General features: G+C 43.5%; 2 protein-coding genes across 8 annotated transcripts in view; one reads left to right on the forward strand and one right to left on the reverse strand.

The window, feature by feature from the left end:
• Window positions 1-10,005, forward strand: part of CNKSR2 (connector enhancer of kinase suppressor of Ras 2) — a 258,260-nt gene extending 248,255 nt beyond the window's left edge. For all 7 annotated transcript variants that reach the window (XM_049704702.1, XM_049704701.1, XM_049704703.1 and 4 more), the window contains 2 exons: window positions 5,767-5,963; window positions 7,558-10,005. In XM_049704702.1, the coding sequence (XP_049560659.1) occupies window positions 5,767-5,963; window positions 7,558-7,773 (413 nt within the window). In that variant the 3' untranslated portion in view covers window positions 7,774-10,005. The remainder of the gene's footprint in view (window positions 1-5,766; window positions 5,964-7,557) is intronic.
• Window positions 10,006-10,018: 13 nt separating this feature from the next.
• KLHL34 (kelch like family member 34) lies at window positions 10,019-14,745 on the reverse strand. Its single transcript, XM_004283091.3, has one exon. The coding sequence runs from the start codon at window positions 13,057-13,059 to the stop codon at window positions 11,113-11,115; it is 1,947 nt and encodes a 648-aa protein (XP_004283139.1). The 5' UTR covers window positions 13,060-14,745; the 3' UTR covers window positions 10,019-11,112.
• Between the last annotated feature and the right edge of the window lie 1,306 nt (window positions 14,746-16,051).

Here is a 16,051-nt window from a genome sequence, read left to right on the forward strand (position 1 = left end):
ATTAAGGAATATGGGGACTCCACATTAATTTTTAAATATGATCATCTCTTAGCTTTGTTTTTAAACTGTCCCCTTTATGAATTCCTGCCTAAGAACCAGGTACCTTGACCTCCATGTCTCTATTAGTTAAATTTTCTAAATTCTGTGGGCAAATATAGAATCTGTCATTTATGTTTGAGATTGTCCTTCAAAGAACCTTCCCTTTGGGACAATAAATCAATGCCAAGGACACCAAGATTTTGCCGTCTGAACTATTTGTCATAAAAACTACCGTAATACCCTGAAAATGCAATCACAGTCATATATTTGTGGCATTAAACAACATAATTCGGCAGAAATTACATGGTTAGAGAATGAAGTGTAGAATAAGCTTCAGCTCTGTCTCTTTTGTTAACTAGTTATGGAAGTAGGCTTTACTGTTGTGCAGAAGGAATTGACAGACACTGGTATGGGCTGTACTTAATTTTGGTGAAGCACAAGGTCATTCGTACAGGGATGGGTTTCACATGTTCTTCTGTAAAAATACACTTAGCAATATTGGTGGACTCACTCAAGCTGTCCTTTCAAAAGAAGGGTTTTTTCCTCAGTTTTTTTCATCAGAGAAATTATTGTTATTTTGCCTAAAAGAAAATAAACCAATTACTTCTAATTATGAAAAGGGTAGTTGATTACAGAGTGACAAGTAAAAGCCAGGTTTTAAAATCTTATGCTTTTTTTCTGGTATAACAAACTGCCCTCCCCCAGTTTTACAATGCAAGGCATAGCTAGTTGACATATAAAAACATGAATTAAAGACAGTGAATCTTTCATTATAAAACAATTCAAATTACAGTGTAAACTCCTGAATACATAATCATCTTCAGCATAAAACTTACAAACATTAAACCTATCTACATTAAACCCATTAAAACTTTGTCACCTTACATATAAATAAGTTGTTCATTATGGCACACTGGTAAATTAGTATTCACAGAAAATAGTCCCATGTCTCAACGCAAATGTTAATTGCCTTTCATGGCGAGAACAGTGCTCCACATACGTGATGCCATTCGCCTGGAAGCCTTGGAGCACTCTGTGGCCGTACAAGACCGAATGCCTCTCACACTTGACTGGTGACTAATGCTACTATGTTCAGCCTTCTCTCCACTTGTGACTTAGCCTTTCCCAACCTTCTGTGCTCATTACCCAGCTGTGTTGTGGAAGGAACAACTGTTTCCACGAGGACATCATTGTCCAATTTTAAAAGAGCACAGTTCCCTTCCAAAACATGTACCAGAACTGATTATTCACTGTTGGCTTGATTCTTGAAGAGCCCAGTTGGTATACTCGTTTTGTTTTGTTTTGTTTTCATTTTTTCTCTCCTTCCACATTATCATTGCAGAGGCAGGGAAACAGCAAGGACACCAGAATGACATTTTAGGTCGCCACGTTTGTATTCTGTTCTCCTTAATTTTCACCGAAGAAACATGAACAAAATTACACGAGACTAGCGTACAAATTACACAGTCACCAGATAGGAAGCCCTCTTTGGAGTACTTAGTGTCTAAAGTAGAGAAAACCATCACTCAGTTTAAACGTTGGGTGCATGAGACACCATGCCAGGTAGAAGATTGGGAAATGCAAAGGAGAGCGAGGCATATACGCTCAGGGAAAGTCACAGTCTAAGTCTCTGAAGGAGGGTACACATGGGGTGAGGTACAGGAAGAAAAAAAATTGGAATTTCTCCTCAGGTTTCATATCTCATTTTCTCGAATTTCTTTTTTGTGTCTATCTTATAATAGGCATATCTATTAATATAGGGTAATACATATATATGTTATCAACAGAAGTGTTTTAACTGGTGAGGGTGTACAGTCAAAAAAGTTTAATAACCACTGGGCATGAATGTAAGGAAATACATCAACCAAACACCTCGTAGTATTTGAAGAAATGCATTATCATCTGCTAATAAGCCATTTGCAAGAAAGTTCCAACCAACTGTTATTTTGCATTGGCTAATCTTTTCTTTGAGCTTTTCTTTATCACTACGTGGAGGTCATATGCAACCTGAAAGAACCAGACAACGAACTGTGGTGATGCTCAGCGTATTTCTAGCCTCACAATGTTTCGTGGTGTAGCTAGAGTATAAATGAAACAAGAAAGAGGATCTTCTTCCAGCCCTGCCACTTATGACACAGCCAGAAATGACCCTCCCTTGGCTGAGAGTACAAGTTATCAATAACTTCACTGTGATCCTCAAATCTATCAATGAAATTTTATATAGGAAAGAGAACCTCATATGTTCTCTTCGCTTTAATAAAATTGGAATAGAAAAGCGTGTCGTCTTACGCACGACTAATTTACATGTTGTAAATGTAAATATAATTTGAGAGGGAACTTACTCCTTCATAGGCCCAGAATTCCTTAATAAGTTAGATACAAATCAAAATTTCATTGTAGCAGTGATACACTTCCTCATTAGGAATCTCAGAAGGTTCCTCTATATGTCCTGTGGTTCGCATGTGGTCTTCTACACTTTGCCAACTTGCAGAAAACATTCATTCAAATTACAAACGAGCTGGGTTTGGGCCAGTGCTCCAAGGGCTGAACTGGCACGTTGAAAGAAAGTCAATCAGGAAGCAGACCTGACCGAGTGCTTGCCTCCTCTTCCAAAGCAAGCCTCTTCTAGAAGAAGAAAAGCAAGGGTTTAAAAGAGAGAGAAACCAGAAGAGAAGTGAGAAGGAGACGAAGAAGAAGAGGGCAAAAAGAGAAGATAAAGGTGCTTTCACATTTTCAGTTGCAGCGGTAGCCCCAATTGACTTAATTGGTATTCATCTGAGAAAAAAAAATGAAGGAAACCAATTGAAAATTATAAAAGAAAATAAAGGTCTGTTTTCGTCTTGAATGTTGAGTTCTGTGTTGTTTTGACTGTTGAGCACAGTGAATCAGATTTATAATGTGACTCTGCCCCTCACTCCCCCTCCTTTGAAAAGAAAAGGACTCTTTGTCTAGTCTTAAAATGTTAAGTAACTGGTGGCATTTTGTGGTAGCCTGGCATCTCAATCCCTCATCCTTCCTCATCCCACTACTGTGTCTTGTGTTGCATATGTGTATGATGTGTAGGGGTGGGGGGAGGGGGCCTGACTTATCTCTAATATCTCTATTCCATTACTCTACTTGGAAATGTTTCTGTGTTCCGTCTCATTGTGATTCCCTGTTCAAATGTGCTGCCCAGAGATAAATCCATACTCGATTCTTCTTATAGCTGTCAAACCAGGTTCTTTGTAGAATTATGTTGTCCTTTGTTTGAACGCTTCTTCCCCCCTTAATGGCAAGAAGGAAAAAAAAACTTCCAGTTTTTAGCTATGTTTGTCACTTTTTATATTAAAGCTTTACTTACACTTCTAGAGGTAAAACTACATTGAAATTTTATTAAAAAATCAAGCAACTGGCTCAGTATTCCACAAACTTTAAGAATTGAGGAGAAAGAAAACTGGGTAAGAATGGTTTTTCAACAAAATATATACTCCCTACATGTTAGGTAATATGGAAGGAGGTTATCTTAAAATAAAAGTTTACTATGTGAAAATACTTCTGCCTCCTTTAAATCCTAAAACTATAATCTGAATCCCTTTTCTCTTTACCTTCCTTCAAGAACTGAACAACTAATAATACATTAGGCTACCTGATACCTAGACTACTGTAATTCACATCTGTTAGGCCTACCATTTCTCTCCCACCCTCTGCTCTATGAAATTACATCTGGCTTAAGATGCAGTCTTGCCTTGAGGCAGAAAGAATGGTAACTACTAAATAATTCCTCAGGATTCTTTCTTGGCCTATGATTTTATGAAATGGAAGTATGCTGTTCAAAAGTATCCTTGTTTTTACAACTCCATTTAGTTACTCTGAATGACGTTATAATTTTGTGCCTTTCTGGGTCCAAACCATTCTCGGTTAAAATTCCTTATCTCATTTCAATCTTCTTAGCCCACAAGGCAGTTCCTCCTTTTTCCAGTCCTCTGTCCCCCCACCCCCTCAAAATCCTCTAGGTGTTGCAAACATTGAAGGATGAGCCAACAGAGAATTAAAACGCTGTTTAAAGGGATTTTTGTATTTTTAGATTATAGTTCTAACTTAGATATATGATTAGGAAGTTAAAATTTGTTATAGAGGAATTAGTGATTGCAGGTGCTGATAACAAAGAACTTTCTAATAGAAGGATTCGACAATGATACTTACCAATAGTTGCCAACCCCAGCAGCAGAGCCAAAAATTGAATATGAAACTTAAATGAAGTTACTTTTTCATCCTAAAGATGATCCCCTCAAGTTAAGGTACTGTGTTGGTGGGCTTTGGGGGCAGTTTTTTTTAGAATGCTGCATTTTAAGCAAGTCTCACAAATTCATTTAACACCTACTGTTAAATACACAGTTCAAATGATTCCTGACAAAATTGGCAGTCTAGAATTCTTGTTAAAATCATGGATTCTGGAGCCAGACTGGCCAGTCGGAATTGTAGCTCTACCACTTAATAAATGTGACCTTGAGCAAGGTACTTCCCTGCTATCAAATGAAAATCAAATAGATCTAGTCCTAGTACTGCTGTGAGGATTAAATGAGATCATGAATGTTAAGCATTTACCCTACTGCCCGGCACTTACAAATGTTAACTACATTATTACCAATTAGGGCATCTTCTTTTTTTTTAACTATGACAGAAAGCCTAAAATATTTACATGGACCATGGTGGAATGAACAACATTCCATATTTACTTCTTGGGCCAATGTAATTAGTATTCCTCAAAGAGGACTCTTAAGCTATTAAAGGAAATGTGATATAACCCTAATCCTCTCTCCCAATCCAAGCACGATCCAAGTTCATCTTTGTTTATCATTGAGAAAGATATGACATCAGTATATTCAGACAATTCAAGAATAATATGGGAGTTTTGATTTGTTCAAATAGATCTAAGATCCTTTCCTGAACCAGTCTCTAATTTTTTTTTTCTCAAAAATATTTAATTGGAGTGTTTTCTTCCCAGGTCTTTCAAATGTTAAGTAGCTTCTTTTAGTACATGCCAGATTTTTGCTTACATCTGCATATAAACATTCCCATATCTCATTCTAATTAAAGCATTATTATTGATGATAAGTTATGATCATTTACTATATTTACAATGTGGCAGGCATTACTATGGCAGTCACATGAAACCTAATAATCCTCTACAGCACACTATTAGAAGATTTTTACAATGATATATACTCCAGTGAATGCCATTCCATCTTATGAAGTCTGGAAAAATGTAAAAATCAGTTCATTCAGTATTGCTAAACCAGGAGAGCTCTGTTACTTAGCACTTCTATGCTTATCAGTATAATGATAAGGGATATTCACTAATGTTTTAAAATATTAAATTACGTGCAGGATTGTTTCTGTGTTGTGTACCTCTTGTACTCTAATTCTTTGAACTTAATGGACTCAAGATATGTACAGTGATTTGCTACTAAGAGAATATTTTGTTAATCAAAGCATCCTATTAATTGATCATTCTAAAACAATTGGCTGCCTGTAGCTAGTCTTACCCAGTATAACCAGCAACTGTGGGTTTGGTGGGGTTTGTTTTTGTTGTTTTTTTTTTTTAATGTAAGAGAGTGTTTTCCCAATCATTCATTATCCTGTTTTTCAGATATATTTTTTAGTAGATTTTTGGAGTGTCAAATAACTGTTTATTACACTGAATTTATTTCTCTCTCTCTTATTATTTTTTTTTTTTGGACATTGCAGGTGAAAGTAGGGAAGAAAAGTTAGGAGACTCTTTGCAAGATTTATATAGGGCATTGGAGCAAGCCAGTCTGTCACCACTGGGAGAACATCGCATTTCAACCAAGATGGAATACAAGCTATCGTTTATAAAGAGATGTAATGATCCTGTGATGAATGAAAAACTACACAGGCTAAGAATTCTCAAAAGCACTTTAAAGGTAAGATATGAAATGGAAGGAGAAATTCCTTTTAAGAGATTCATTCCTGAACTCAAAGTGGATTATCAGATACTCCAGGGGACAAAATACAAAATAGCGGGGGGTGGGGGGAGCGGAGGATAAACATACCGAATGCGAAGCCGAAGCCGAGCTGTTTCTTTAGCGTAATAAGTGTATTTGGCCAAAAGGAAATAATGTTAACTTTTTATTAACATCTCAAAGCACTGACTAAGTGTTATATGAGTTAGTTCTAGGAGAAAACAGGACGTAATTAATTTTTTTTCCAAAAATGCAGGGCTGGTGTTATTCCTCAGTCTTTTGTTTTCCTAAGATAAATATGCCATGTCGTGGAACTAATATAGTTACAAAAAGAACACAGCATGCATGCAGAATGCAATAGTGGGTGCTAAAATTGTTTGAGATATTTTGTGAATATCTCCTGCAGCACATTTGGAGTGATTCATGTTCCATGTAGAAATTCTATAATTGTTCTGTATACACCATCAGTTCCCAACTGACATGTTACTTTCTTATTATACATTTCCATAAGCGTTTACATAGTCTCCAGTCTTCTTCTGCCACCCCCAGATTGAGGAGGAAGTGGTGAGGAAAGGGAAACAGAGGCAGGAAGTTGAAGAAGGAGCCAGAAGAGTCAGCCCCCTCACTCTGTGTGTATCAGGGGAGAGGGCCTGCCATACACACTCTCCCTAAGCAGACCCTGCACCCTGGAAAACTCAAAAACAGAAAAGAAATGTCATACAGAGTTTGTGACGCAGTAATTTCAGGAAACAAAAGGGCAAAGAGCTCCTTTGGGAAATATTGCAGATCTGTAGTATGCTGCTGAGGTTTTGTGAATTTTGAAACAGAGGTGAATACCAAAGAGATAAACAAAATAGGAAATGCATGATTTGAAAACATTTCTGGTAGCAGGCAGCCAAGTTTTCAGTCAATTAGCTTTCAGTTGGTATTCATGCGAATACTATTGCAAATCCGTGGGATAATTTAATGGCCTATTGGTAACTAAGACCAGAATTTTTAAAAGAGCTATAATATTCATAAGAATAATTCCGGTGCCCAATTCTAGTCCAAAGATATCCTAACCCTCCCTCCTCCCAGAGCCACACACCCCACCCCCATTCAGGTCCAAACCACCAAGGGACCATCTAGCAGAAGGAAAAAGGACAGTGCAAAAGTAACTCAAGACATAGAATGTGGTAAGTCCACTCAACAGCAGTGATCAAGTGTTACGGGGACTTATCTAAATGAAGGAGAAAACATTTTTTCCAGTTGTCAAAGGAAGGGTTCAAGAAATGAGAGGCATATGAACTGGATGTTAAAGAATGAGGAAGGTTTCCGTAGGCAGAGATGGGAAACAGGACAGGCCAGAAGAAAAAATAAACCGTGCAGAGTGGGCAGTACGAGGCATGCCTGCGTGTAGGAAAAAGTGCACTAGTATTTGAGTCTAAATAGCTGAGTTTGAGTATACCAGAGCTGTTTCTTGTGGGCCTCTTAATAGTTTGCCTATTAACTTTTTATTTTAAATTTGAAGAACAGTCTGTCCCTATTGTAACTGTTGAATCCTTTTGCTTTTCAGGCCAGAGAAGGCGAAGTAGCCATTATTGATAAAGTCCTAGACAATCCAGACTTGACATCAAAAGAATTCCAACAATGGAAGCAGATGTACCTCGATCTTTTCTTGGATATCTGTCAAAACACCACCTCAAATGACCCATTAAGTATTTCTTCTGAAGTAGATGTAATCACTTCCTCCCTAACACACACTCATTCATACATTGAAACGCATGTGTAAGTGTATTCTGCCCTTGGCCATGTGGTACCTTCTGGTACTTTGAACAAGTATATAAGGTAGTTTTTATATCAACGTGTGGGACACGTGACAAGCTATACTTCAATGTTACCAAAACTATATGAAACAAACCCTATATGGTCATAATACCACTGTCTTTAATGAGCATTTGTATATTTTATATGCAGTTAGTGCTCAGCTTATGTTTACCATGTGCAAAATCAGCTGTCTTCAATGACTTAAAGTTAACTTTTGCAAACAACTCTGAAGACAGGTGGTCTTCAAGTAGAAAAAACAAAAAGGCGGTTTTCTATCTAAGGTCATCTTTTCTCCCTTTAAGTTAATTTTATATAAACAAGACTTCAAAACTAAATCACATTTTTTCAGGTGCAGACATCCTTGTGGGTGGGAAAGAATTTAAACCTTTTTTATATTTATTAAAATGTTCTAAGAATTTTCTTAAACATTGCACAAAGTTTAATGCTGTAGTTTTATTTTTGTGAAATGTAGATGCGCATACAAGAGTTAAGCAAAACAGAAGAGCATCAACATAAGAAAAGTTCAGGTATCTAATATTCGTCTTAATAGTCTATTAACTTGTGAAAGCTGGTTAATGGAAATAGTATTCCAAATCCATGGGGACACTTAATGGTGTATCAGGGCAAAGCTTTGTAAGATGTTTTTGTAACTGAGACCAAAATTGAAGATAGAGCTGCTTTATTTTCTTGGTTTAAATCTTCCTTTATTTTTGTAGTGATGAAATGCTGATTGTGTATAGAGGACTTTGAGAGTGGATTTTTTAAAACACACTTAACTCACCCAGAAAGGCAGCTAACATATATATATGTGTATATGTATATATATGTATGTGTATATATATATATATATATATATATATATATATATATAATTTCAGCCCAAACTCATTTTTTTAAACTCCAACTTCTAAAAAGTTACAAGGTATAAACGTAAATGAGTCAACTTCCCAGTTAGGGTCAATTTTCCCCCTAGTCCATTAGTTAAACTTTATATATAATTATACTTCAGGCAGGGAAGTAAAATATGTTTACTTACAGGCTGATGTATGTTCTAATATAGAAAACAATGTTGAAAAAGAAAAATGTACCTCTCTCCTGAGGAGCAAGAGGATGATGGTCATTCAGAGATATATTACATTGAATTATACGAGAGAAACAATTTTTAGAGGTTTTTCCTAGTTTCATGATTTGTTCTATAGAGTGGATGAAGTCTATGAAAAAATCCTCTTCATGTATTTCCATTTATAAGCATCTCGTTTTTGAAAGTGATCACAGCATGATAATGACTGTGCTGCTTTTTAGTGTCTGGCTGCATAACGTATAAGTCACAATTTGCTGGTTTGGGGTTTTGTTTTTTTAGGAGGAGGAAGAGACCCTCCTTTACTATTCTATATCCTAAAATCTACTTCTAATCAGCTTTATACTGTTGCCTGTACAGCTCAGTGAATGAATGTACTTTCATCTCTAAGAGTTCAGATATCTGCCAGTGAATATTTTTGCTGTAGAGGAGAAAGTAAAAACTCCACAGCGGGGATCTTTTCCTTTGCTTTTGAAACCACCATTGAATCACTATCGTTTTGCAGACTTTGCACAACTGTACAGGAGAGTGGCCTTTCTACAGCACATTTTCAGTAATCCTATATTTAGTCAAAATGGATGAGAAATCATGTATTAATGTTTGTATGGAATTTTGGGTCCGGTGTAATATTTTTATCATTTAAAAAAACTATTTGTAAAAACATTTATTTACTGCATGGGTGTTGACGCACATTAAATTTGTGGGATTTTGTATATGTAAAAAAACAAAAGCAAAAAAACAAAAACCTCTTGTCCTAAAATGAAGTGTGCTTGTTACAGGTGTTTAGACTTGTTAATGTTTACTAGACCAAATGCGTACATTTACTTAAAAAATATCTGTACCTGATGGATGTGTCGTGGATACAGTGGCCAGGTTGTGCCCTGGAAACAGTGAGCAGTTGATGGAAAGACTAGCTGTGTTGCTACTAAGCGGCTTTTACTTTGGTAAAGTTGTTTTAAATGGTAAAAATTAAACTAATGAATTTTAAAAGACTCGTGGCTAGCCTAGCATGAGAGACCTTTTAACACTATATATCTGTACATTTTATTGCATTAGTTTCAAATCTAGGAGAGAGGCAGCACTGTAAACTGAAGTCAAATAAATTCAGCTCTTAATGAATCCTTATAAAGCACCTATTTTATTCATGCAGTCCTCATCACATTTCTTTGTGACCTAATCACACAGCCGCCACCACCCCACCACCCCACCCCCGGTTACAGGTTTTAACTTTGTCACTCCATTGGTGGTACAAGCCAGAAGAAGCACCTGTCCAGTGTATACAAGAATCTTCTCAGAGGTCCTGCAAAATCAAGCTGGTTTCCCATTTACCTGAAAGGAACTTTAAAATTTCACCTACTCCTCTTTCGTTTCTCTGTGATTCTTTTGGGAAGGTGGGGCAGAGGGTGGGGGGGTACCACTAAAAATAAACTTAAAAAATATTTTTTTACAAATATTACCTACAGCATGTCTGCAGAATGAACATTTAAAGAGGATGAATGAAATAGGGTTTTGATTTGTTTTTCTTAGGTGTTCCACTAAGCCAAAGAAGCCTGATTATTATGGCTAAGGGCTGCAGAAATAAAACTTAAAACCAATGAGCTGCCAAAAGCCAGGGCAAAAGCAGACTAGGGTAAGTAAGGATGAAGTACAGAAAAACTTAACCTAGGTTATTTTCTCAAAAAAACAATGGTGCTTTCTTAGAGATTTTTTTCCTCTCAGTTCCATATCTATATTAAACTATCAGAGCAGAACTATAACCATGATTCTGGATCATAAAATCATAGTTCTTCCTACAATGATTGCATGTGTTTATTAACCAAGGCACTTTCCCTTCACTATTTATTCAGATAAATATTTATTTATTCAGATAATGCCATCTTCTAGAACCATTTATTACAGTCTTTATAGCTAACAATTTTCTGGTCTTGTACATAATTTCTTACGGTACGTTTTTTGGCTGTTTGGCACAAAAGTAGTCACTGTTTAGCGCCTGGGAAACACTAACTACCAGAGAGAAAATAGGGTCATGTTTTATTTTCAAAGTCCATGTCTAGCCCAGCATGAGAATTTCTAGAAATCCCCAGTTCACTGAAGATGATTCATATATCCTTCTAAATTTGACCCGTCCTGTCTCCCATTCTCAGAGTAAGGGGAAATGTTCCTCTTTGGCCAAGCCTAAGGAAAAGCCCACGGGTTGCTCTGTAAGCCTGGTCAGGCGCGACTTGCTCACTGACCCATTAAGCCCAGCACTAAATCTGGCGCCTCTCCAGGCTCTCCCTCCCTCTCCTCGTCCCCACCCTCGGCCAGCTGCAGCACTGCGCACTGCAGGCCGCTCCAGGCCCAAGGCAGCGCGCAGCCAGTGTCCTCCCAGCGGTCCAGGTCGAGGTCATAACCCACCACGTTGCGGGTAGGCACCTGGCGTGAGTCCTGCCACTTCAGGCCTCCCAGCAGCAGCACCGTCTCGTCGACCACGGCCAGCCCATAGCAGAAGCGGTCGTAGGGTAGCGGCCGCAGCCGAGTCCACTGGTCGGTGCCGGGGTCGTAGCGCTCGATTTCGGAGAAGGGCTCGTAGCGCCCCAGAAAGGCGAACAGCGCGCCGCGCAGTGCGGCCATGTGGTGCCCGAAGCGGGCCGTGCCCATAGGCGCCCTCTTGCTCCACGCCTGCTCCCCGGGGCCCAGGGAGAACAAGTCCCGGAGGCTGTTCGCGCCGCCCTCGCCTCTCCCCGCCTTGCCCCCGGAGACATACACGACGCCGCAGTTCCCGACAGCCCCCGCGTGGCCGTGCAGGGCCCGCGGCAGCGCCCCGGCCGCCGTCCAGCGGTCCCAGCGCAGGTCGTACATCTCCACTGAAGCCAGCGCTTCGCCGCCCGCGCCCAGGCCCCCGACGGCCAGGAGCCCCTCACCCACGGCGCCGCACCAGAAATGGGCCCGCGCTTCCCGCATAGCGGGCACAGTTGTCCAAGCGTGGAAGCGCGGGTCATAACGGTGCACTTCGGCCGTGACCGCCCGCAGGCCGTCGGCTGTGGGGGAGGAGCCGCCGCCCGACGGGGTCTCCCCGCCGAGGACGAACAGGAAGTTGCCCGCGGCGCACACGCTGTGTCCCAGTAGTGGAGCGGGCAGCCGCGTGAGGCTGCGCCAGCGGTGGTTGTACCCGTCAAAGGCCACCACGTCCTGGGTAAGCTCCCACTCCTCCTCCTCCTCCACCTGCTCCTCTTCCTCCTCCTCTTCCTCGGGCTCCGCCGCGGCGCCCCTCCCCCTGGCTGCCCGCCGGGGGGCCACGACCTCCTCGGTCACCACCTCCCGCCCCCTGCACCCCCCGACCAACAAGATGCGGGTTTGGGGGCTCCGGACGCTGGTCTGCTCGCCCTGCATGAGCGGCTGGCGGGAGGGCGACGTGTGGTAGTTGAGGGCCTGGATGATGAGGCCCTTGACCCGGGAGGGCAGGGTGAGGCCGGAGCCCGAGTACACGCGCCGCAGCACGTCGGTGGGCACCAGGCCGAAGCGGACGCGCTCGAGCAGCGCGGCGCAGTGGGCCAGCCGTTCGGCCTCGGGCTCCTGCCGCAGCCAGGCCAGAGCCAGGCCCAGCAGCCGGGCCTCGGGCACGCGCGCCACGTCAGGGGCACCCAGCACGGCCCTCAGCGACGCGGGGTTGAGCTCCAGCAGCCCGGCGGGGCCCGCGCCCCGCGCCAGCAGCTCCCGCAGGTGGCTCACAATGCAGCGCTCGGCCACGCCCAGCGTGTGCACCAGGCCGAAGCGCGCCGCCATGTTGGCGGCGAAGCAGCAGTTATCAGGGGCTAGCTGGCGCTCCAGGTAGCGGCCGCACAACCCCAGGGCCTCGGTGACCTGCAGGTAGCTGGCGGCCTCCAGCGTGTCCTCCACAGTGTCCATGGAGAGCGGCAGCCAGGCGGTGTAGATGAAGTCCAGCAGGCGCTGCAGGCCGGCCGCTGACGGCACATGCAGGTGGATCACGGGCGCTCGGGATTCCCGGGTGTGGCTCTTGAACAGGGCCCTGAAGTAGTCGCTGGAACACGCGAGGAGCGACCTGTGCGCCGGGAACTCGCTGCCCTCGGCCTCCAGAGTCACGTCGCACAGAAAGCCCTCGGCGCGCAGGGCCTGGTAGCCGGTGAGCAGCGCGCCGCCATGAGCTTTGCAGTAAGACAGGAAGTAACTCATGACGCCCAGGGCGGGAAGTGGCCGGGCCGGGGCTGGGGCCAGCCGGGCGCGGCCGGAGACATCCCGGGACACGGCGCCGCCAGGTCCCCCGTGCGAGCCGAAGAGCCCCTAGCAGGGCCCCATTTTTGCCTGCTCAGCTTAAATCCCAGGCCTCCTTCATACAGGTCCGCAGATCTCCCAGTCCCCCTCTCAGAGCAAATCGGGTCGGGGAACGGTTTCCAGAAGCCCCTAGTAGCGGAGGGCACGGCGTTTGGAGTTTTCCGGGAGGTGCAGGGCTCGGTTTCGGCGGCAGCCGAGGCTGCCAGAGCGTTGCCCAAAGCCCTCTCCACGGCCCAGTTTAGGGAGCCCACACCTGCGCGCCAGGGGCCGCGGTGGCCGCGCACCATCACCTGGAAGGGCGGAGCTGCAGGTAGACTGACTCCAGGGGAGTGCTGGATCTCCGACGGCCAGATGCGCAGATGTGGCCCGACTCGGGCCGTCCGGGGAGTGCGGGGCGAGGGCTCTGACCTCCCGGGGGTGGACAAGGAGGGTTTTGCGGGCACCCGCGAGGGCCGGGGACAACTAGCTACGGGGCAAGGGGGGTGAGCTTGTTCCGCGCGGAGGATCAAATCAAAGCCTAGGGGATTAGGGAGGGGGGGCTCAGGTCAGCGCGGAGGGTCGGAGGCGTGATTGGCCGCAGCACATAACATGCCGGTAGCTCACAGCGACAGGAATAGCGCGCGGCCTCGGCCTTCCCGGCGCGCCCCGCCCCACGCCCCGGCTGCTGGCTGAGAACGGAGGGCCGGGACGCGGGAGCAAGCGGCCCGGGCCTGGGACATGACTCCGGCGACCCCACAAGCCTCCGGTCACCAGCGGGTCCCGGGAACCTGGCTGGGGTGCGGGAGGCGCTCACTGGAGAGGCGCGAGTCGCGGGGATCCTGTGCCTGTTGGTGTCTGGGGAGGGGCGCCCGGCTGGTCTGGAGGAGTGTCGACCCCCCGGTGTCTCTGCGCCTGGGAAAAACGCCCCTGGCTCGCAACTTCCTGCTTTGAGGAGGCCCTAATTAATCCAGCTAGAGCGGGGATTAAGCGGCGATTTTGCGCGCTGACACCCAGGAGGCCACTGCGCTCGGAGGAGCAGCTGGCGGGAATCACGCCGGGGCGAACCGACGCTCCTCGCCAGCGGCGCTCCGGAGCACGCTCCTCACCTGGACTCACCCTTGCGAGATGCTGGGCCTACTCTGCGCCCTTCCCGAGGTCTCCCTGGCTTGTCTCACATTCCGCTTTCAGGAATTTGCTCCCACCCAGCTCCCCGACCCCGGCTGAGTTCCCCCTTCCTGTTCTTAGACCCCACCCGGCCCATCCCTTGGCAAAGTGGAGACGGAGATTGTAGGTGACTTGGGTTTTCTGCCTTTGAATGACCACTTCATTTAAGAAAATAAGTCTTTCCAGTTTGTCTCCCAGGCTTTACAGGCTCTGATGTAATTACTGCCTGCTCCATTCTTAATGCCGTGACGTGATAATGGGCAGTAAGGTTGCAAAGCTCGGTAGAGGCTGGAGTTTTGAAGGGCCCATCCTCATGAAGTTATTTTTATAAGATGCACCCAGCACGGAAATGATGACTAAAACCACCCCAATCTTGAGACATCAGGAAAGCATTTCTCATCTCTGACACCCTGCTCTTAAATAACTAAATGATTAATATAGCTGTTCTTTCTTGCCAGTTTGGAGGGTTCTGTGTGTTTTGCTTTCATCTAGAATTGATTTTTCTATTTTCTACTACAACCCTTCTGGTAATCTGTTTTAAGTGCACCTTTTGAAGGCATGTGAAATAACTTGCATTTCTGAGAGTTAGGGTTGTATTTCATTTAAAAAAAAAATCCAAGGAAGGATAAAATTCATCATTTTCTGCCTGGTATGCCATCGGTACTTACAGGGCCTCCAGTTAGAAGCAATTCTTGAAGTACATAAAAATATTAGTAAAATGATTTTGCTTTGTTGTCAAAGATGAAACTGATTTATGACTTAAATTAGTCAAATTATAAAATGCAGGCAGGGGCTCCGGTTAAGGGCTTACTTAAACTCCAGAGACTAAAAATACTGCAATTTGAATTCTTAATGTTAGAGCTACAGAAGGGGGGGGGCAGTGCTAGTTGGTTTGGGTTTTTCTTTCTTTTTTTTTTTTTTTGTAAAGCACTAAAATTCTTAGTTCAAAAATAAAATACCAGTTTGGTTCGCTGTGCACAGATCTGTATGGTGAAATTAAATGGCCTTTACTCAACCTGATAGAATTTTGCTAGAAGGTATATTTGAGATCATTTAGCCAAACCCTCTCCCTTTCCTCCCCAGTTTCTTGTTTTTCTTTTTAAAAATGTAGCAAATGAGCCCCAGAGAGAGTACGGTTTGTCTGGGTGACTTGGATATTGAGTTACAGAGTCTGGACCAGAATCCAGGGCTCCCTCCCCACTATATTATGTGACCTCATGTATGATAAAAATAAAATAGTGCAACACACAGTCAGTTTATTTAAACCAAATTTCAGAGCGATAAAATTTAAATACAGTTTTTTAAACAGCATATTTCTCACCCTGAAATTGGACCACAGCCCATCAGATCTGTCCATCACCATGCATTCAGTCTGAATCGAAAATGTCACACTTACTTGAGAATAGAGATGCTGTGGAAGATTTTAAACTCTTGACATCAAAAATCCAATTTTGTACAACAGGTACCTGTTCATTGCCAGCCCAACATGCCACCTCAACGTGTCTTGCCATTGAGGATATGATGAAATGTGTTAAGTGAAGAAATTTTCATATTAGATGTGTCTACAAGGTCTTGTTTAGAAAATGTAACTGTCAGTCCATCCAAGAACATTCTTGTCCTTTGAGTAATGTTTATGGAAAGTATTGATATTTTAATTTCTGGGCAATATTAACTAGGATATGATTGTTCTGTTGAAAATGATCTGCTTCTAAGAAGTTGTCCTCCCCCTTTAGACTATGAACTCCTTGAG

Source organism: Orcinus orca, chromosome X, assembly GCF_937001465.1.
Source record: "Orcinus orca chromosome X, mOrcOrc1.1, whole genome shotgun sequence".
NCBI classification, from domain to species: Eukaryota; Metazoa; Chordata; class Mammalia; order Artiodactyla; family Delphinidae; genus Orcinus; species Orcinus orca.

What these genes read in the sequence shown, in the direction of transcription:
- KLHL34 (XM_004283091.3), bottom strand. Translation starts at nt 13,059, where the DNA reads ATGAGTTACTTCCTGTCTTACTGCAAAGCTCATGGCGGCGCGCTGCTC.